The sequence below is a fragment of the Centruroides vittatus genome, unplaced genomic scaffold (assembly GCF_030686945.1).
Source record: "Centruroides vittatus isolate TY-2023 unplaced genomic scaffold, ASM3068694v2 contig_976, whole genome shotgun sequence".
Taxonomy (NCBI): domain Eukaryota; kingdom Metazoa; phylum Arthropoda; class Arachnida; order Scorpiones; family Buthidae; genus Centruroides; species Centruroides vittatus.
Window position 1 is genome coordinate 1,605,053 of NW_027122649.1, and position 23,287 is coordinate 1,628,339.

General features: G+C 28.2%; 2 protein-coding genes, 1 long non-coding RNA gene and 1 other non-coding gene across 6 annotated transcripts in view; all 4 read right to left on the reverse strand.

Annotated features, from left to right (window-relative positions):
* Positions 1-2,404, reverse strand: part of LOC136985741 (cytochrome P450 4c3-like) — a 31,950-nt gene extending 29,546 nt beyond the window's left edge. Inside the window, exon 1 of the mRNA XM_067283084.1 lies at positions 2,362-2,404. The gene's annotated coding sequence lies outside the window, so the exon portion shown is untranslated. The remainder of the gene's footprint in view (positions 1-2,361) is intronic.
* A 1,089-nt stretch (positions 2,405-3,493) lies between these two features.
* Positions 3,494-3,566, reverse strand: TRNAV-AAC (transfer RNA valine (anticodon AAC)). The gene has a single exon. It is a non-coding gene; the product is annotated as a tRNA-Val (tRNA).
* Positions 3,567-4,294: 728 nt separating this feature from the next.
* LOC136985748 (uncharacterized) lies at positions 4,295-5,883 on the reverse strand. The gene is made up of 3 exons (XR_010882385.1): positions 5,849-5,883; positions 4,625-4,675; positions 4,295-4,504 (listed from the first exon to the last, which is right to left on the reverse strand). It is a non-coding gene; the product is annotated as an uncharacterized lncRNA (long non-coding RNA).
* Positions 5,884-7,774: 1,891 nt separating this feature from the next.
* LOC136985742 (cytochrome P450 4c3-like) overlaps positions 7,775-23,287 on the reverse strand; it is an 84,810-nt gene continuing 69,297 nt past the window's right edge. For 2 of the 3 annotated variants that reach the window (XM_067283088.1, XM_067283089.1), the window contains exons 9-11: positions 8,374-8,440; positions 8,123-8,302; positions 7,775-8,030 (exon numbers count right to left, since the gene is read on the reverse strand). In XM_067283088.1, the coding sequence (XP_067139189.1) occupies positions 7,870-8,030; positions 8,123-8,302; positions 8,374-8,440 (408 nt within the window). In that variant the 3' untranslated portion in view covers positions 7,775-7,869. Of the gene's footprint in view, positions 8,031-8,122; positions 8,303-8,373; positions 8,441-10,412; positions 10,587-13,951; positions 14,126-15,999; positions 16,127-16,931; positions 17,002-17,071; positions 17,263-17,448; positions 17,535-19,051; positions 19,165-21,538; positions 21,771-23,287 lie in introns of those variants that run through there. The other variant, XM_067283086.1, reaches the window with a different exon arrangement.

The window sequence follows — 23,287 nt, forward strand, 5'->3', positions numbered from 1 at the left end:
CATGTGTCATATCTCCAGTATGGTCGGACTTAATGAATATTTTACTCGTTATTAGCATTCACAATCTTATAATCGAGATGGGTTAATAATAATAATAATAAGCTCAGAGTTCAAACTTTTACTCAAAGAAGGTAGAGAGCTGTCTGACCTTTATGTCAGACTTTTGCCCTAAAGAAACGGAAGGAAGAAATTAGAAAAAAGAAGTTAGGTGGAAGAGGAAGTAAGGAAGATAGGAAAGTGTGTACTCAGAGTTCAAACGGTTAAGAGTTGAAATTTGGTACACAGTTAGGATACATCATAAGAATGTACACTAAGAAGGGATTTTTCGAAATTCCTCTTGCGGGGGGAAGAGGGAGAGGGTTAAGGATTACTCCGAAGAACTCCGTTTCTACCTTACTATCTTAGATGCGATATTTTGCGTTTTTGTGAAAAATCGAACATACATTTAGACCCATCTAAAAATTCTCTAATTAGTCTCGGAAGAGAGAGGACCTAATTCTTGCTCCCAGTGAAAACGGGTAAAATCGGCTATAATCTTAATCTTCGGTATCGTTACTTTTTGCGTGAGCAACATCTGGCTCATATGCTAGTTTTCTTATTTTTTATTTTTTTTATAAAACTCGTCTCTACCCTCAAAATTAAGATTGAGTTCTAATATAAGTACAGACAGAAAAGGAAATCTTACAGAATTTGAAGAGGATGAAGAGGATATTTATTATGCACTGGAAAAAATAAATCACATTGACCACTCTTCAAGTTTGGATGTTAAAACGGCAATACTGCACTATCCAGACATTAACCAAAATACAACATTGATTGTCACAGCATTGTCACCAACCAAGTTTCAGTAGAGCGTTTATTTTCCGCTCTTAAAATTATTAAATATGATTTAAGAGCTTCAGTGAAATGCTGACTTAATAGAAATGATTACTTTTTTGTAAGGAGTAATTCAGTTTATAACAGAGATGAAAAATAATAAATTAATCAACGTGGCAAAATAAGCAACTTCTTTTTTACCAGTCTAAATGTTATATTTCTCATTCTTGACTTAGTTTAATGTATCTGTATACTTATATATTACCCAATATACTCATATATTATGTACTGTACAACATTTTTATTAAACTAATTTGTTTGTATAAGAATTTATTTACTATTTTTATTCATACATGCTTACCAAATACCAATGCCATCATCAAAAAAGTTAATAAATGTGAACTTATATATTCAGTAGATGTGTCAAATTTTAATGTTTAATTAAATTTTAAAACCGTTTTATTTTGTATTTTTTTTTAAATAATCAGAATCGTCGTCATTATTACTTTCCCGGCTGTTATACAGTATAGGCTAACAAAGGAAAAAAATGACGATCAGTCAAACAATGACTTTCTCAGATTTTTACTCTTTTGGACTCGGGAAGCCTCGAACGTAGAGAAGTGCAAACGGATGTTAGAATGTGTACCAACCGATTTAGTTCAACCATTTTCAAGCTTAATAACTCCGGTGTTAAACCATCCGACTCCAATTAAAATCGTGCCTCCCATACAGAGTAACATTCGTACATACCAAAAAAAAAAAAAAAAAAAAAAAAACCGAATCTTTTGCATATCTCGACATTTCGAGGTGCCCTGAATCCAAAAATGCAAAAATATGGGGTGGAATCATTTTTTTTCAACGATCGCTACACTTTTCCTCTGTTATATATAACAACAGAGAAGTAAAAATTATCGTATTGACTTAAGAGGAATATTTTAGCTTTGGAATAAAAGTTTCTACTTTTTATCTTTATTAGAACTGAATTTAATGACGCTAATATTCCGAGGTGATGACGTCAGAATTTTCGGGCCTACTTTGTTAACAAGTCCGCCCCTGGTCGGAGTCGAATCCTAAGAAAAAATCGGAGTGTAAAAATCTACCGACACCACAGCTCTGGTTTAAATATTTTTTACATGAAAATATTTTATAATCATAATTCAACAAAATTACTTCTTTTATGTTTTTGTTTATTTAAATTTTATAACCCAGCATAATTGACATTATCGGACTTCCTTATGGTCTAAACCTCCTGTTCGAGTTTCGAGAAAGTCGAGTAAGAACCCTTGTAAGCTTTTTACTTAATGCTATTATTAATTTAATATAGACTGTATCGATAGAATAAAATAGAAATTTAATTAACTTGTCAAAAGAAACTATTCTATTATGAAAAAATTAAGTTTTTTACGGCATATAAGACGCAATCCATTTCAGCAGAGAGTATTTTAGAAAAAAATATTTAATGTATTTAAGCCATCCCTAAAATAAGGTAACTGTGACAAGATATGACATAAATAATAACGAGTATAAGTGTGGAAAAAAGGCTACTGCTTAACTATGAATCGCTGGATGCGTATGACGATCGATCGATCAATCGATAATCGTCTTACGTTATTTGAATATTTACAATAATCCCGTTTTAAATGATTAAAATTAGTAATACTGAAATAATAATATGTTTAGTTAAACAATAACATATTTACTCGAGTTGGGCTAACAAATAAATAGATATTACACTGTAGCCTACTGAAAGATGTTTGGGGAGTTCATTTGCCTCTAGAGATCCAAATTTAACATATTTTTTAAATTTTTTGAATTTTTAAAAACTTTTTTGGACAAAAGTTGCATATAGGCTTACGGTATATTTGTAAATAATGAAGAAACGCATAGAGAATTGAGTGTTAGCATATTAGATTTTATGTTTAGTGCTTAAGTTTGACATTCATTCTGTTGTTGTTCTAATTATGTTGCTAAATTAATTTTTGATATCTTAAACACCTCAGAAATAATAAGTAAATATTTAAATTATAATTTTAAAGTTATTTAATTAAATTAATATAAAAGATTATTCTTAATCACTACTTTTTCTTTATATAATTACAGTAGTTTATGATTACCTGAAAGATTTTTCAGTGAAATGGCAGGTATAATGTTTTACATGCTTATACTTTATACATATAATGTTTATTTTTACATATATTCAAAATATATTCTATATTTTGTCTAAATTTGCTAATATTTCGATAATTTTATCGTCTTAAATTTTAACCTTCTGACTTACTGTTGACACAATGATAGGTCAATCTTCTCTTGAATAAACTCCAGATTTTTATACTGTATCGTGTATTACTTATTCTAGCAAAATTTGTATGACAATCGATTTCAGTCACACAAAGTGAAACTTAGCATATTATGGAACTGCTCTAAACAAAATTCTGTTTTTTCGTAGACTATATATTGATATACATGTTGGCATGTCAAATATACTTTGTTAATTTTTTAGTTATGCATTAAATTTAATTTACTATGTTATATATTGTTTCTATACTTAAACTTTGTAAAGTGAAAGTAAATAATACATAAAATTTATACAATAAATAATCTTCATTAATTTCAATGAAAATAAGATTATTGGTCATAACAAGTTCCTTTCTAACACTAAAAATGAAAAAAAAGCAAGTGTGCCTGCCAGGGATCGAACCTGGGACCTTCCGCGTGTTAGGCGGATGTGATAACCACTACACCACAAGCACATACTACAACTTCTAAATTTTTTATTGATATTTTCCTAACGATTTATAACTAATTTACAAAAATGATAGTTTGCTTTCAAAATATTCTTCAATTTTATTTTTTAAAACGCGTATTTTTTCATTAAACAAATTACGTAATAAAATTAAATCTATAAACAATTTCAAGAATTAAAAATCAAAATATTATGTATTTATGAAGTATAATTAAATAACGTATAAATACCAAATAATAATTTGAACATTTTTTAATTTCCATCTTTAAAAACAGTAGAAAATCAAATACAATTCTTACTTTTTAAAAGTATTGAATATCTCAAATGAAATAAGTGAAACGTTTTCACGAATTGTTCAAATTATATTCACTTTTTAAACATTTAGGCTAAAAAATGGAAGTTATGAAGTTAACAGATATCAAACGCTTCTCATATGTTTGATAATTAAGATATGCTAATTAAAAACGTTTCAATACATGATTATATAGTAGAACATACAATCATATTGATTTATGTGCTAATAAATAAAATTAGATTCTTTTATAAAAAATTTCATACAGAAATTCAAAAATTTCTGGTTTTTTTATTATCATTTCAAATATAGAACTTACTGAATAAACTATAATAAAAAGAAATAGAGTACATGCATATATTTAAATAAAAAAATAAAATAATGCTTTTATTAAACTGGTAATTAAACTTATATCAATTAAACACTGGGTTTAATTATATGTTAAATTTTATTAACAGAAATTTAAACAGATATTAATATTTTAGTGAAAATACTATTAATTTGTAAATTTGATATAAATTAACTGTTCTATTAATTGTAAGAACATTAAAAAACTTATTTAATTATTTAGAATAATAATAATCCTCATAGAAGTTGCATAAATATTTCACGGTGACATCCGTATTATTTTGGCATTGTTCCATTGTAGCTCTCTAAAAAATTTAATATTAATTGATAATTATAAAACTACATATTATCTAACTCTATTTTCTTATATATATTTTTTAAATTTAAAAAAAATATTTAATAAAATATTATTATATTTAACTTACATCCAACGCAGTAATAAAAGAATTTCCACATTGATCAGCTGCTGTTGGACGCTAAAATTAAATACTAATAGTAAATAAATTTTTTATAACAAGTACATATAATAATTTGAATTGTTTGAATTCTTATTATATTTTAAATTTGATATATTTGGTATATGATTTATAATAAACTTTATAAATATTTTTAATGTGCTTAAGTAGTAATAAAAATCACGCTCCAAGAATTATAAGTTTAACAAAACAATATGTTTAATTTTGAGCAGGATCCTTCGATTATATGGGAGTATTCTAATTAACTACGTTTTTTTAATTTTGAATCGACTTCGTAGAGTGTTTGTGATTGATAGTATCATTGCTAATTTTACTTTAATTATATTTAAATTAAGTGAAACAAAAAACTTGAGAAACAACATTAGTTACAATACAGTATGGTATTTCTTATCATCTAGATACAATTATGTATAAGTTAAAATTAGGAAACTTATTACATATTTACTGACGACAAAAAAATTATAAAGTTTAAATAACGTTACAGAATATAAATTACCATCTTATACGAAAATAATATTAAAGTCAGTTGACAAAAAGTATCCTGTAAAATTTAAAGGATACTTTTTGTCAACTATGGATTTACTGATCATTAAAAGTTTAAATGATCAGTAAATCCACAAAATACAAATCATTTTTAACATTAAAAGAAAAGTTACAAAAAGGACAATTGGAGCAAGGTATGTTAATTTTGCAACCATTGAAAAGAGTATACCTTCTAAGTATAATTTATAATAAATTTAAAAAAATGATCCATTCTAATTTTATTCTGAACTGATAAATTGCACAGTGTACAGTATAATGCGATAGAAATAATCAAATTTAAAATTTAATTTTACTATTAATACTTCAGGATTGATTATTAATGGAATATATTTGAATATTTTAATTTTCTAACAGTAATTGATTAGTGTATTCGAATCTTTTAATTTTATTTCGGTACAAAAAAAACGATATCTTTTAACAATTATTTTAATTTAGAATAATAATTAATTCTTATTCTAAATTAAAATAATAATTGTTATAATCTTTTTTAAACACAGATTTAGAATATTTGATAACAATATTATTTATTTCGTAATAATATTTTAATTAAAGAAAAATTAATTTCCTAATTCAACGACTATTATTATACAATAATTATTATAGAAAAAAGAAAATAAAAAGTTATCCAACCTTTATTCTTGACATCGCTTGAGTTTTAAATTCATTATAATTATTTTGTGTCTAAATAAGAAGGGGGTAAAATAATTAATAACAAAAAGAAGATTACTTAAAATAAAATTTATAATATAAATATACGATACTCTACTGAAATAGTTTTCGATTATTCTTCCATATTCATTGCCATCTTTATCATCGATAGAACTCAAAATAATCTATTTATTAAAAGCAATTAATTAAAAATGCTATTTATTATTCTTGCTTTTTTTTGGATAAAACATATAATTTGTGCTTACTGGATATTGGTCTTCATGAATGCAATTATGAAATTTCTAAAACATAAAATATCGCTGAGATCATATTTTATGGATAATTAACACTGTATATACTAAATGAATTTTTCTATTTTATCTTACAAGTTAAAAAGAATATTTTAATTAAATTTAATAAAGGGGAATTAGACTTAGTTAAGTATGTAATTTAAATAAATAAACAAGAAGAATTTTTCTTTTAAATTTCAATTCTTTTATTTATAGTAATATAACAATATAATTATATTAATAAATATAACAACATTTCATATCTAAAATGATATTAGAAAAATAACTTTTAGATGTTTTATATTAACCATAAAATAGATGTAATTGTATATATATATATATATATGTTATACTAACATCAGACCACTCATTCACAGTTTCAATTAATGTTTCCTCAAGCATTTTTTTTTTCTTTTTGTAGATGCAAAACATTAAATACAGAAAAATAAGTAATTTTTATCATGCTTTGGAACATAACATTGTTGATTTTATAAAGTGTAACTAAATAACTTATATTAATATATTTCCAACAGTTTTAGTGTAATAAATTTAATTAACTTACTTCTTTGAAAAAAGTTTCGTAATGTGGAAACTTTTTAAGATTTGATTCTGACCCTCTTAATATCTCCAGAACCAATAGTTCGTTTTTCCTGAAAATTTCTAGAAACATTTTCATCTAATATACGAACATCCCTGCAAAATTTCACAGCTTTTCGACAAAAGGCACAGGAGTTATAAAACTTCAAAAATGGGTGAAAAAATCGTGCCCATCACATACACACACACTAACATCCATATTACGGTTTCTCCAACGGGATCCTGGCTGCTTTTTAACAGAGAAAATATCCCGGATAATTCTTCTCATTCTAGGAAATCCCGCAACTTTCTTAAAAATTTACTTTTTTCTTACTTTGTGTTAAGGATGAGAAAATTTTGCAAACAGAAAGCATAATTATTAACCCATAAACTGTCAAAATACATTTGTATTGATTAATTTTAAGCCTGTTTTTATTAGTTTTTTTAAATTTTTGCTTGTTATGGCATGTCACAGATTGTCAATAATCAATATGTAGTCTATTTGTGACAGGACTCTGAAAATTCTTTACTTGTCAGACCTGTAATATCTAGAAGAACTGTGCTTATGCTGTCTTAATTTTTAACCATGCTCAGTAGATTCAATAACTGCATTATGCCAGGTTATGCAAACTAGGCAAGGATACAAACGAGTACAAAGTATGCAAGTATGAAGTTTTTCTTCATGAACCTGATTATTAAAGTCAAACGAACTGCCGAATTATCGGGCTGTAAGATTGATGCCCTATTAAAGCATCCGTGGTAGACAAATCAAGAATACTAGACGACAAAAGAAATACTGTAACGCATCTCGAAAACAAACTAGAAATCTTCCAGGCTACAGGTGAAAAAACACATAATATCCGTCTTCTCTTAAATGTATTAAAGACGATTCCACCAACATCAATTGAATCGAAAATAGAATTCTGTATATCAGGTCTTATCTTTAGTAAAATAAGAATCAAATTGAGTGATCGGAGTATTGACCATTTTTGCTTTTTAAAGCCTTATTATAAAAATTTACAATAATATTTTGTATTATATTTTATTCTAATTTCAACTATATAAAAACAAAATAAAATTTAAGATATAAAATACGGATTATTAAAGTGATTTCTTATTTAGAAATAACTTTATGTATTATTTTCTTCTTTTCAATCTCAATTTTAATTGTCCTTCAGGTCGAAGAACCAGCAAGAAACTGCAAAGTATATCTTCTGGAGGATCTATTGATTCCACCTCAAAATTCATAATAATTCTGCTGACAATTGTCTTCAGTTCCATCATAGCATATTTTTGACCTAAAAATTAAAATGTTTATGATTTAAAATGAAATTTAAAATATAATAACGTAAACACAATCAAATCTTTCATTTATGCTCATAAAACTTACCAATACAGTTGCGAGAACCAGCAGAAAAAGGGATAAATGAATATGGATGTCTTCCGATGCAATTTTCCGGGAGAAATCTGTCCGGATCAAACACTTCTGGATTGGGAAATACTTTCGGATCGTGATGTATTGCGTAAAAAAGTATCATAATAGTTGTACCTCGAGGAATCGTATAGTTTTCTATAAATTGTAAGTGTAATTATTGTTTCTGAAATATTAAATTATTATATTCTTAATTGGGTGAAACCTACTGATTTTGAAATCTTCTGTACACGAACGTCCAATTAATGGTACGGATGGAGAAATTCGTTGTGATTCCTGTCAGAATTAAATGATACATGAATATATGCCATAATATATAGTTTATAAATACAATAATATTCAAATTACATATCATTATTTAACTATTATGCATTTCACTGCCTTCTAATAAATAGCAGAAGAAACATGCAATAAATAGATCATTGAGAAATATGCTCTTTGGAAATGTGTGAAAAGAAGATAATAATTTAGAACCTGTTACGATTAAATAAATGACGAATGTCACAAATTTAAACTTTTTTCTACTTCAACATAATTGACCTTTCTCAAAGACAACAACGGAATTTGCGACTAATATTAGGATATGCAGCAATGACGAGTAACCTTTTCTGGATGCCGGCCGCAAATAAACTTCGTAGACTTTGGCGGTTTCCATGTATTCTTTCTTACGTATGTGAGATAAGCAGGGGGCCAGGGGTTAATCCTCACGGATTACTTCATCTGCGCGTGCTGGTAAAACCCGATCTCTGCGTCTGTTGAATGGCTTAGGAGGGCAAAAAGTGAGTGGGGAGAGCAAGTGGACGGGCGTCTTTCCGGAAAAAGAGATCGACAGGTCGACAGGTTAACAAATAAAACATTTATTGATTAACTAAGGTTAACATACAAATCGGTTACAAGTCAACTCAACAAAATGCTACTCGATTAAATGCGGTTAACTGCGATTAATTGTAAGGTTTACAAATTCTAAAAAGGGCGGCTAGGAGTTACGCCTAATCTCGTTGTAGGGAGAGAGAATTTAGAGTTCTAACAAATAATACCTCTTTGCGAGATTGGACGGTATAACTGAAGTATGGCGGTCGCCGATAGTATGAAAGGGTCTGCTGCCGTTGAATGTCTTCTCCGACGGGATTCGTTTCCTTGGCGTGGAGATCGACTGGCACAAGTACAGAAATAACTTCCGTGTGCGCCCTAAACTTCGGTAGTACGCGCTTTTATAGCATTAGTATGGGAAAGCAGTCCGTTGTTGACAATGACTTGCAATTCTTGACAATTAAGTGTTAACTTTCACACCTAACTGTTGATAGTTGGAAGAGACCTCTGCTCCAATACTCTGCGAGGAGTTTTTTCTAAGAGGATGTTTACAACAATTTCGAACGCGAAAAAAAGGGAAAGTTTTCTTTTATTTGAAAATTTTTTCTAAAATCCGCAGTCTCACACGTAGTTGCAGGTTTCTACGCCTGCTGAGTACCAAAGTATATGATAACCTCCAATGCATTAAATACTAAAATATTATATGCTAATTAGTAATACCGAGTTTATTTTCATCTTTCTATTAGTCACGTCATAATGAATACAGAATATCTTCATTAGTTCGAAATTTACGGGACGAAATATTCGCGATTTCGAATTATCCGAAATTTGCATATTTCCGTAAAAACTATCATGTAATTGATATAATTTATTAACGAAATGGAATATGGCCACATAAACAGAACGCTATTTTCGTTAAATAATTTAAATTAATAATAATAATATAAATAAACTGAAGGTAAACGGCACGGGTCCGGTGAGAACATCACAGGTCGCCAGATAGGTTTTATAGAAAGTAAAACAAAATTCCTGGAAATGTAGTCTAAATTATTTTTAAAGTGGCCCTAAAAAGTAGTAAGTCGCCCAAACGTAGTAGCCTAGAGTCCTACAAATATCTCAATCAGCTACTTGTAGCCCAATTTTTCAATCCCGAAACGCAGCCGTATTTTATAAAATAAGAGAAAAAAGGGGTAGTCCATATGTAAAATGCCACTCGAAAACGTGTTACTTTAAAAGCAGTCATCTTGACCAGATTAGAGTTCGAATTAACGAAAAGTTCTTGTATCTGCTTAATTATGGATGCATAATGGCACGAAAGATAAAACAAAGAAATACAACTACGTTGACAAAGTCCCAGGGCATCAAATTACGACCTCGAGGGGCGCGGGTTGGTCATGACTTATATACGGCATATTTACTAAATATGATTAACACACACCTTTAAAACACATTCCAAATATTTCATTTCTCTAATGTCATCCGCAGTTAATGTTTTATCTTTATCGTCTCCAAATATTCCTCGGAGTTCTTCATACACTTTTTCTTGAATATCTCGATGGAGTCCTAGATGATAAAGTGCCCAACATATGCCCATTGAAGTTGTATCGTGACCCTAGAAAATAAACATAATTCTAATTACAACTAAATATGAAAATAAATTTTTTACAATTTTGGTCTTTTTGAATTCTTTTAGAAAATTAATATAAATAATAAAAGCTAATCTAACACAACAATGCATTGAAGTTTATAAAACATAAAGTGCTTATAACTGTTAATAATTATTAAATGCAAGGTTTAAAAATTCCAATTTAAAGCTTTACATTCTTTTATCTTAATGAAATTTATTTATTTAAATATAATTTTTATAAATAATTTGTTTTAAGATGTAAAGATTTACAAGAAAATTAACAATTTTTTGTATTTTATAATGTTTATTAGTTGTTTTTAATAATATAGCTTATACTTAACAGTGCAAAATTTTTACTACTATGTTATATTATCAAAGTTAGTAATGTAAAACATTAATAAGTAGAAATGGCTGTGGTGCAGTGGGATTACTAATAAAACAGAGAACATACAAAAATACTGTACTATATGCCTTCTTCCAAAAGATTAATTTCATCTAATGGGAGTAAATTTGTCCTTTATAGCTCCAAGTATCTGATAACGTAAGAGCAATGTTCCCTCTAAGCTGCGCGGCTGCACTGCCCAAATTGTTGGCGCGCACGAGAATTTGTGCGCCGTGCATGCGAGCATGCACACTGATTTGAATTGTTGCTTACTTATTTCTCACTCTGTCTGCAACATGATTATTGCTACGTATATTTCGTTTAAATCATTGACAAAAGATAATATTTTGTATGGAAGTATGTTTTAAAATGAATTTTAATCTCTACTTTATAATTAATTATTTTAATTTTTATAGAAAAAAAATAAGATTTTATATTTATGCTCAGAAAAATTTTTTGCTCAGAGAAGTATATGTTCCGCTTATCTACAAAATAATTAGAGGGAACATTGCGTAAGAGTATTATTTTTCAAAATAAGAAATTAAAGACCATGACAATATAAACAAAGCATATACACAACTACCCGAACTGCATGCATCAAACCAAAATCGAAAATATAAGATAAGTTTAATAAAGCTGACCAGGTGAAGGAGATTGGCCGGGAACAGAGCCGTCAATTTACGTTACGAGACAAACGCTGCAGTAAAAACATCAGTCACAGGCATTTTCTTTTCTTAATATGAAAATCGTATATATACTATGTTCATCTGGATGGAATAAGCTTTCCAATAGCGAAAGAATTATAGAAATTAGTTCATGTATTCCGAGATTACCTCTAGCAAACAAACTAACATTGTCGCTTTTTATATTAGTAACTTATATTGATTTCAAAAATAAAAATAAAAATGTGGCAATTTACAGCTTTGGCTAACCGTTGCGAAATTTTATATTCGAAAATTAAAACAAAGAATATTTAAACAGCAAAAGTCAAAGAATAAATAAATATAAAAGTTTCAACTTACTCGTATTTATAACCTTAAAAGCGCTCAGCAAATGAACACATAAATAAATACAACACCTTAATTTGTTGCTGAGAAGAATATCTATTTGAACACTCGTATTTACTTTACCAGACGATACTGTCACTTCGCGCATGCTCAGTTTCGCTATTTTGTAAGCAGACGATATTTTTTTTCGTGGAAAAAAATTTTTATTTTGATTGTTATCTCACATTTTATTTCTTGTTAAAATAGTATTTAAATTAAAAAAATGTTTTCATAAATAAAATAAAACGTAAAAACATAATAAAGTAATACAGTATATACCGTATAAATTTATTACAGTTAAATATGATTTAAAAGTGGAATATTTCATTTTCTATAAAAAGATCAGTTTTAAAATTATTGTTTTATATATTCGAAAAAGTGATATAGAATTATCAATGACAACGAATTTAAAACTAGTTCACTGCACTATATTGCAATGCCTCTAGCCAGCAGCAGAATTCGTGCCCAACCTTAGGCAAGATGGTAGAGGCAAGATGGGGTACCCGTCTTGCCCCAACGTGCACTTTTCATACTGACTGCAAACACAGGTCAACTTTATTTCAAAACTAAACAATTTCAGTCTTAAAGGTTACTTCGAATACCATAATATCTTCATCTAAAAGGTAATTTTATAAGTTTATAATAATACTTATTTTGTGGACACTTTGTAGCGGGCGTAAAATTACTGTACTTTGTATAAAAACAAAATAGTAACACTTACCTTGTAGGTATAAATAATAACACTGCATAAGTCCAATGATTGCGTAATAATCTGCTGCGAAATAACTTGCACACGTCAATTGGTGGCACCAACTGGTCTGAGTCGCCGTTCATATATACTAGATATCCGGGTGTCTCTGTGTGCATGGAGATTCGGATGCTTCGTCGCGCGGTTCGGGGTGGGTAAGTAGTTTCCATCTTGCCCACCCCTTCCATCTTGCCATCCCTTCCCTTACATATACAGTAGAACATCGATTATCCGACCCCCGATTAACCGTCACATCGGTTAACCGACCGCATTCTAGTCGGCAAATTCAAATGTCCGCTAGTGATGTGGCGCTACAATATTTGGCTGTCTTGGCTACTTTATTATTATTTTTGTTAAATTTTTGCGTGTTTTAGCTGGCAACACTGACTTGACCATGAAAGGGAGGCCAGTATTTAAACGAGGCTTAATTTTATTTAACGACGCTATCCAGTTACTGTTCTTAAAACGTGTGCGAGATTTAGTGGCAAAAAAACGAGTGTCAGCTGTGAAGAAAAAGAAAATTTTGGACTTTTTTTTCTAATGTATAGGCCTACCTTATGTAAAATATGTAACCTGAATATATATATATATATATTTTTTGTTTCATATTTTTCAATATACAGTATAGTACTGTATTTATTTTGTGCAAAATAAAGAAATAATTTTTAACGATACAATAGCGACGATTATTATTTTAAAAAAATTTTGTTAGGCTTAACATCGATAAAAATTCAAGGCAAAGTAGGTTAATAGCGATATACTAATATACTAATTTCATGGAATATACTAATAATGTATTTTTTCATACTTTTCGGTTATCCGTTTTTCAGTTATCCGACCAACCCCAGTCCCCAATTGAGTCGGATAATCGATGCTCTACTGTAATTTTTTTTTTATATTTGTTTTTAAAAGCAAAAACTTCTGTTTACATTGAATACGTTTATGAAATATTGATAGTAAATAAGAACGCATTTCACATTGAATATATACATTTTTAAGAATATATTTAAATTATTTCGAAACAAAATGTTACATCAATTATATTCTAATATCCGAAAATGTTTTTAAATTTAAAAATAATTAGCTAAACTTAACTTTTCTTTGCAATACCAATTTAAGAATTTTACGAAAAAAGCACATTCTTTACTTTTAAAAATAAGTGAATAAATCTTACTCCAAATACGAAAGTATCAACTTCTTCACAAATGTCTTGATCGGTGAAATCTTTATTTTGAAATTGATGCTTAATCAAAGTATCAAGAAGTGGTTCTTTTTTCTTTTCTCCAATAGAGGAATCTGTCAAATTATTGACTGACGTTTTCAATTCTTCCTTTCTTTGTTTTAAGATCTTTAAATAAAAATTATCATAATTTTAATATTAACATAAATTTGTTTCAATAATTAAAACGTGTAATTTACTTAGATGAATTTATTTTTATTTATTTACACGAGAAAACAGAACTTTTCTATAACAGTGTTTTTAAAAGTTCACATTTTAAAAGTTCGTGTGCCTCTACACTTCAATCACTAAAAATACACTGTTATAACTACGTAGTAAATAATATTTGATAATCTAACATCTGAAGTATTTTACGTAATAATTTTTTAAAATGTAGAACAAATTTTATTTACAGAACTCATTAGAAACTCCAAATTGGGACAATCGAAAAGAAAGTAAATTGCGTGCGTTGGCTCGAAGAAATAAAGTCAATAGCAGTTATTACAAAAAAAGTCGTTTTTATTGTGGTAAATGTGTCATAATATAATAATGTATCGACACTTTCTTCTAACAACGGTGGTTGACTAAAATTGTGCAAGCCGAAGAATGTAATTTATTTTCCCTGGTCACTAACAGAATCTGTATATAAAATAAATTAATTTTATTAATATATTTATCATTTTATTATATAAAACCCTCAAATATTATTTATTGCATCATTTTAAAATTTCTGCATTTTTATCATCGAAGTGTAGGTACTAATTATAGCATGCGACGATTACACACGGTCCTTTGTGAAATTCATTATCTTAGTACATTTTCTGTCAATTGTTTATGCAAGAATTTTTAAGTTAGTTTTAGTTAAGTAATGAGTATAACATCGAATTAAACAATTGTAGCAACATTTTGTATCTATATGAATTTCTTTTTTTTCAATTTGCACAAAGTTTTCTTTGTATTCCTTCTTTGCTTTCATTATTAGCAATATATACATTTTAGTGTTATACTTATGGACTAATAAAATAAAACGTTTTTAATGAAAAACATAATGATTATAATTCTGTATATTACCATAATTGCGTTTAATTATTTAGATCAAATTGTCTTAAAGGTTATGTAAAATTATTTGATCTAAATTACTTCACAATATTATTTTGATTTTCAAACGATTTTAGTTACAAATTTTATATTTTTCATTATAATTCTTTCATATATAACAGAGGTGGCGATTCTATGGCACGTGTGTACAAAGTGGCACGAAAGAAGAAATCATCTGGCACGACAATATGGCACGCGGGCTCAAAAAGATTTACCATCCCTGATATGTATATTAAATATCGTATGAAAAATAAATACAGTAAATGCCAATTATTAGGATGCAATTTGAAAAATTGTGTAAGTTCCTACTGTCGTCCGTCGGTCCGCTGTCTGCCCTTTTCTAATATCGAGAACGGAGTTATAGATGAAAGCCAAGACCAGATATAGAAAGATTTGGAGCAGGAGTTCCGATTAACTACATACGAACTTCCGGTCCAAACCGAAAATTAAAAAGTTACGTTATTTCAATTCAAAAATTTCACCCCGAGAGGAGATAGATAGACGACTTGCAGGACTCTATTGCTAACGAAAAAGTATGATGTACAGGAGCAAGACTCTACTAATTTCAGATGGAGAGCATATATTTTAAATTTAAAAACTTATTAAAAATTGCATTCCGGCATTGTGACGATGTCACACTAAATAATTGCTCGTTGTGTATATTATTACATATTGAAATGTAATTTTCATTCCTAGGAATCACTGTTAATAATTAATTGCAAATCTTTTCAAAATAATTTGGTCTTATCAAATCTCCTTCATTGCATTATGTAAAACATGAATATTTTTCCCTTATAAATATTACGTAATTAACATAAAGAAATCTAGAATTATTTATGTGATTTCAATAGTCTAGCACGAAATTATAAAAATATTTTAAAATTAAACACAAAAATATTTTTTACCTTTTTAGTTAAGCCATGAAGTACAGATAAAGTTCTTTTTAATTTAGCCCCATTAGATGTCAGATTAAAAATAAAATCATTAAACAACCACGGTTTCATAGATCTTTCTAAATGTATGTTAGTAAACCTGTAATTAAAATGAATTATTTTATTATGAATATAATTAAATTAAGAAACAAATAGTGCTTCAGATTTCCAGTGATTGTAGGTTCTTTTTTTCCCTCTTATGATTTCTCACGTAAAGATGTGATTTCTTTCTGGTAACAGCCTAGCGTTACTATTTATAATTCAGAAGTTGGCTTTCTACCAATTACGTTAGCATTTGAGTAGTGTTTCCACTTCGGATATTATGTTTAGCATCGCTTTTCTGTTCGCGTTTTGGGTCTCGATACGATTTTGATTACGGTTTCATTTCTGATCTTCATTAGCAGCAAGCTTCGATACCGTTCAGATTCGATCCTGAATCTCCCAAAGCGGTAGGCACGACCACCCCATCGGCGTTGACCACTCGGCCACCCGGCCGTCGAGCCGGGTGGCCGAACGCCGTCGAGCATTAGGTGGTTACGTAAGATTGTTCTTAAAATATATTATGAGATTCTGAATTGAAATGACTTATAAACAAAATTTAGAGGAGGATTACTTTCTAAGTTATTTTTTAATGTATAATAATAAAAACTGTATAAAACTTAATAACTTTAAAATATTTTTATTTATTAATCGAATGCCAATCAACTTGTTTTCGTTAGTTTCTATTACTATTACTGTATTCAAGTAATAGATAAGTAGTGTGTTCCATTCGTGTTTTACGACTCACGATCCAATTCAATTACAAATGTTACGAAAAAATCATTAAATGAAGTTTAAAACAATGTTTAATAAAGTTAGTTCCATTGAACTTAATAATTTAATTGCATTTTCAAAATAATACATACTCATGCAGTGCTTGAATATAATCCATGCAGTTTTTGTTCTGTGATTTTATTTCAACTCCCATCGCCGTCTCTGTAATAAGAATTTTAAATTCAATTATACTAAATTCAATAATTTTAATAATTATTTTTATTCTTCTTACCACAGATTACATCCAAAGTGCAAAGAGTAACTAATGGTATGATATCTATCCAATCCTCACTTTCATATTCTTCAAGGTTTTTAACGAGAATCTTTGCATTTTTGTCGAATGTCGGAAGAAATTGATCGAGAATTCGATAATGAAATGTCGGAGTAATCATTTTTCTTCTGATTTTCCACTTATTACCAGTGCTATGTCATTAAAAATTTGCATTAAAAATGTAATATAGGCCTACTGTATGTATATATACTACTTTAAATTAGCTGAATTGTTAATTACAATTAACAAATATCAAATTACGTCTCAATGTGGATATATCTATTAACTGATTATTATTTATGTTTATTAACTAGAATATTTAAAGAATAATATTTTACCTCGTTAGTAAACCCGTTCCAAGCCAACAATGAAGTAGTTTATATGTATCGTCTTTAGTTATTAACGTGTGACTGTTTAAAATGGGCTAAAAAATTATTATTTTATAAATTATTTGACAAATTATTATTAAGAAAATTATCAAAAATAATAAATTATTTATTCAATTTATTCGTATTATTTATATTGTAGCTAATTCAATTTTATAAAGTTATTTTTAATAATAAAATGTAAAACATGATATCAAATGTTTCGCCTTGATACTAGGATTCTCGCTGATCTGTAAACAATCTTTATCTATACTAAAATTAACGACGTGTATGAAAAACTTTTATTTGTATTACAGTGTAATGTATGGAATACAGTAGACTCTCCTACATCCGTCCTTCCCATATCCGGACTAATCAAAGACAGATAGATAGATAGACAGAGAAGGCCTTGCCCACAGGTATAGCCAAAGATAAATTGATGAATAAAGATAAAGGAGAGGGAGGAGAACAGAGGGAAGGACAGGTGAGAAGAAAAGAGTGGGGGGGATCTCGTGATGCCAGACTGGGAACCGTTTACAACCAAAGGGGGTGTATCTAATGTTACACAAAGAGTACCCGATGCGCTCTGCCGGCAGAATAAACACGGACACAATAATATCAATACAATAACAAAGTATAAACACCGCGTGTACATAGATAAAATAGAACTAGATTACAAAATACTCCTAGAAGTGTGAGCTGAAACAATTGTAATTTCCCAAATAAAATTCAGTGTAGTTCACGAACAAGTACAAAACACTTTTGAACGCGAGAGGATCCGTTATAAAGGAAACCGACTAATTGAAGACAACTAAAAATGTTCCAAAATGTGTTGTATTTCGAATCTTACTTTCCCATGCTGCAGTGCGTATATTTTTTAACTTCTTCTTATTGAGGTCGCATTGAAGTTCGTAGAAGCTCTACCACAATGCATCAACCACCGCTGATGTGATAATGATTGGGCATTGGTGTGATGTAGCATCTCGTCAGCGAATCGAGAACAAAACAACTTTAACGCAATACTTTCAAAATTAATTGTAATAATTGTCATACATCAGCATAAAATTCAGCAAAAACATTTTATTACACTTGTCTTATTCTAAAATTACCCACTCCTTATCCAGATTTTTGTAATATTCGGATCATTCCCGGCCATATTAGATGTGGGAGAGGCCACTGTATTCTCTACCATATTCTCTTTACAATCGCCTAAATTTTCGTCATTCGTCTTTACAACAATAACTGGACCACTTTGTCTCTTGTGTGTTCCTTCTTAATTGGCAGTTAATGCAATATAGAATCATTGCGTTTTAAGAAGTTACGTTCAAAGAATAAAATTTCCTTTGTTAAATCCAAAATGTTTCCTTCTCATTTGATTTCCAACACAATTTATCCCAAATGACTTGAAATGAACTGCTTCTCGAATTATATGATATGAAGTTAATGTATATTTTTCAATTTTTACTGCAACCAATTAACACATTAAAAATTCTACAGTATTTATACGATTATATTTAAATTTACATTAGTTCGTATATTTATAATTCTAATTATGAAATAATATCAGGTGACTAACTTCAATAGTTTCTGCCGAAAAAATCATCACGTAAGGATCAACAGCTACCCAAACACGACATAATCCATGTTCTCGATAAATTGTAGCCAAGGATAATAACGTTATAGGAAATTCTAAAAAATATATTTTATATTTATATATTTTTAATATATTTAATGAATGTAAAACTAAAAATATATTATATTTAATTTATTATACAAGAAAAATTTCATATGTTAACATTGAGTATTGAAAGTTTTCCTGAAGTCATTGATGGAAACTTATGGATAGCTAATTGTTTAAGATGTAATGACGTCATCACAGAATTCGTTTGGGAAAACTATTCATTGAGCTATTCATTACCTTAAAGACATGGTCAGCTCGGCGACCTGAAGATGAGGTACGTCATCACTCGCCGCTTAAATAGTACTGCCTTTAAAATGCTTTTGGAAAAAGCGATCGATAACCCTCATGTAAATCTATGTTTTATAGCACAAATTAAAAAAGTAAAAACTAGCAATGTTGCTGCTGGGCTTACCCGCATTCTTTATTTGTTTTCATCCCTGATAATTACTACCATTATTTAGGAATTTTCAGATTTATATAAAATAACTAATACGAGTGATTACTCGTAAATATGACAGTCAATTGACTATATAAAAATGTTACTTTCCCCACCACTTCAACATATTTCGGTCTAATTTTAATGAAAATTATAATTAATCACACGAAAAGTATATTTATCTCAAAGAATTTCATAAAAACAATAGTTTTTTTTAACATTTTTACCGCGGAAATACAATTGGGAGTTAGATAAATATCAATTTCTTCAAACTATTTTATCAGTATCTATCAATATATTGGTGCTGTCCGGAGATGCCTGTAAAATGGAGCACTTCGGGTCTAAATGACTCCTTTTCAGTCCTTATTTTTTACAAAAGAAATAATAGATATAAATTACATTACCCATAATACAAATAATATTTTTTTAAATCTTTTTTACTTAGCTGTTTATTAATTTCAAATTGAAATTAAAAATTAGGCAATTGACTAAATAAAACTTGTTTTAAAAAGTGTGCTGTATAAGGTAAAATTAAGGTAGACAGGTAAATAAATATTAAATAAATAAAATTAAGAAAAAATTTAAAAATTTGAAAATTTTTTCTTAATTTTTAATATAATATAGATTAGATTGCTATTACCTGTTGATGGATAAAAAATTACGAAGTGGATTATGTTTAAAAAAAATTTTGTATTTTTGAAATATAAAACAAATTTTATTTTACTTTTAAAAAATAAGACTGATAAATAAAAGTAAAATCAGGTTTAAAAACATTTTTTTATAAAAGTTGAAATTAAAAGTTCCTAAAACCATTATACAAGTGATAAGTTTCACTGTGTGAGACCAACTTAAATCGACAAAAACTAGCACAATGTGTTATAACCAGATGGGGGTTGAGGGTTGAACGGGAACCACTTCTTGACTGGATCTACTAGTCATGAAGAAGTGGTTACTATTAACTATAATTCGTCAGTGGCTATACATTGTAATGAGGAAGGTTGCGAGATCTCACTTAATAATGTTAAAATACTCAAAAAAGAAAATTATTATTAAAAGGAAATTATTGAAATAAATTATTATAAAATGAACTTAAACGATGGACTAACTACTACTGAAATCTGACTAACAAGTAAGTCTCTGTAATCGTAGTACTAAGTCTGAGACGTTTTAGTAGTACGATTACATCAGCAATAGTGGAATTTCTTTTTGTATTTTTTTTTTCAATTATCTAAATTATCGCGGAAATTGACATACGTTTTAAAACCCTTTTTTCTGTTCCCAATTCATTCAATCATTTATAGAACTGTCTCTATCAAATTATTGAGAGAAGAAAGGTTCTATTTTTTAAAAAAATTAACCATTCCTTCACTGTAACTTCATAATCTGAATTCGATAAATATTAGATTATTAAATTAATAAAAAAATTATTTTATTACATTTTATAATAAAAACTATAATTAAGTAAATGTTATAAAACAGTTATTTTCTTTCGAAATTTCATTAATCTACAATTAAAATACTTTTAAACACTACAAGAATTAACTAAACGAAAAAATCAATCAGTTATCTTGTTCAAGATGAAAAATCAGATAAGAATATAAGCCTAAAATTATATTGATATGATAACTAATCGTCTATTCTATTATGAAATAAATAGACATTTAAGTTGATGATAATTTGAATTGAAATACAAAAGATATACGGGTAAAGTTTACTCGTCGAATAAAATTATATATATGCAGCTGTTTGTAACACATAATTAAAAAAACATTCAATAACATCAAATCATCAGATTATAATTATAATAAGCAAATAATAAATTTTATGATTTTAAAAGAAATATTTGTTATCAATTTAATTTGATAAAACTTATTATTTATAACTAAATAAATTGATATTAAAACATTTAAAACGTATAAATAATTATTGTGAAATGGCCTACTTACGGATATGAAAAGGAATGTTCTTTCCTTTTGTCCAGAAAAGATTATAATTTCCTAGAAGGAAATTATCCAACTTAGGCCCAGGAAATGAAGATAATTGTCTCCGAAGTTTAATTTTTCCAAAAACAAATCTCCATAAAATTATTAGTGCGAAAAGAAGTAATAATATGCTCCAAATCAACATCTTGATTGAAGTAACGTGATGATATGAAGTGATGCTGTTATCGCGATCAATAAAAAAATGACCTTCCTTTACATAATATAGTAATTATCAGATATAAACACTTGCAAAATGTTGATTTTTTCCTTCTAATAATAATATACTTTTAACCTAATCGTTATTAAATTTTTAAAAACAAAAATCAGATCTTAGAAAATCAAATCTATTCAAAAGTTTACGACTATTTTCTATTTCAGCAACCTGAAAGATTTATCCCAGTCAGCTAGGCCGAAACAGGACATCCTTTATTTGTAATAACACGTTATTGAGCTATTAATAATGTAGAAGTATGCCATTAAACAGTTGCCAATGTGTTACATAAATATAAATGGTACTAATTTTATCGAAAGAAACTAGAATAAATTATTATCGATTTTACTAGAGTTGGAATTACAAAACAATTTTTAATAATTTGAAATAAAATTAATTTATAAACAATGTATAAAATTAGTATAAAAGTCACAATATTTATACCTATTATGATAAATAAAATAAGTTATATATCACGTTAATTGAACAGGCAACAGAAAAACAATTCATTATCATAAATCATACGTAAGTGCCGGTAAAAAAGTGAATTTGAATGGAAAAAATTTCACTTTCTTTATACAACAATATCAAAATAAGTTTTATAACACAGGGAAAGCATTTTTCATGTGTGCGTAATAACTTGATTTATTAACAAAAAAAGAAATACAAAACAAATATTCCGCCTGTTAGTCGCTTCTAAAATGAAATATTCGTTTATTAAAAGATAAATGTTTTTAATTTAAAAGAAATAAGGAATAAAAGTTACGCGAAAATAACGCAATATGAGCGTCACGTTACGCGGATGTCTATTGTATTAAGGTTGTAGAATTTTTTGAAAAATAAATATTCATATTCTGTCAACTTTAAGACTGGAATGAAATAATAGTTTTATTGTATTAACGAGCAATTATGACATCGTCATAATGCCGGGCTACAATTTTTAATTATATTTTTAATTTATTTAATTTAAAATATATGCTTTTCACCTCAGATCAGTACAGCAGTGTGACAAAACCAAACTCAATTTTTTCCATAGGCATCCTTATTTGGTTTTCACGGGATTTTTATAAAACCTAACCCTGGCGAATACCAAGATTTAAGTGTATCTTGTGTAATTTGAGTGAGGTCTTTTGAATTGGCAGTATAAATCCATCAACAAATTATCATCGTCAGTAAAATATTAGTGAACTTTTTGTAGCCTCCTTTAACAGATCTGCAATGATTTATTTGAATGTTAGCTAAGAAAAAAAAAAAAAAAAAAAGCTATTCATAAGAAAGATGGTTTTCTTTATGAAAAAGATTTATTGAAAATTATACATTTGCAACATTTTTATATACACAATCTGTTATTGAATGTTTTCTTTTTGTAGGAACATTTCTGAATTGAGTGTAGTCATGATCCCATGTGCCAGATACGCACGAGTACAGTTTATAAATTCCATGATTTTTTAGACAGTACCTACGACAGTTAACTTTAGTTGGTTCTCAACTCCTCTCTGGCT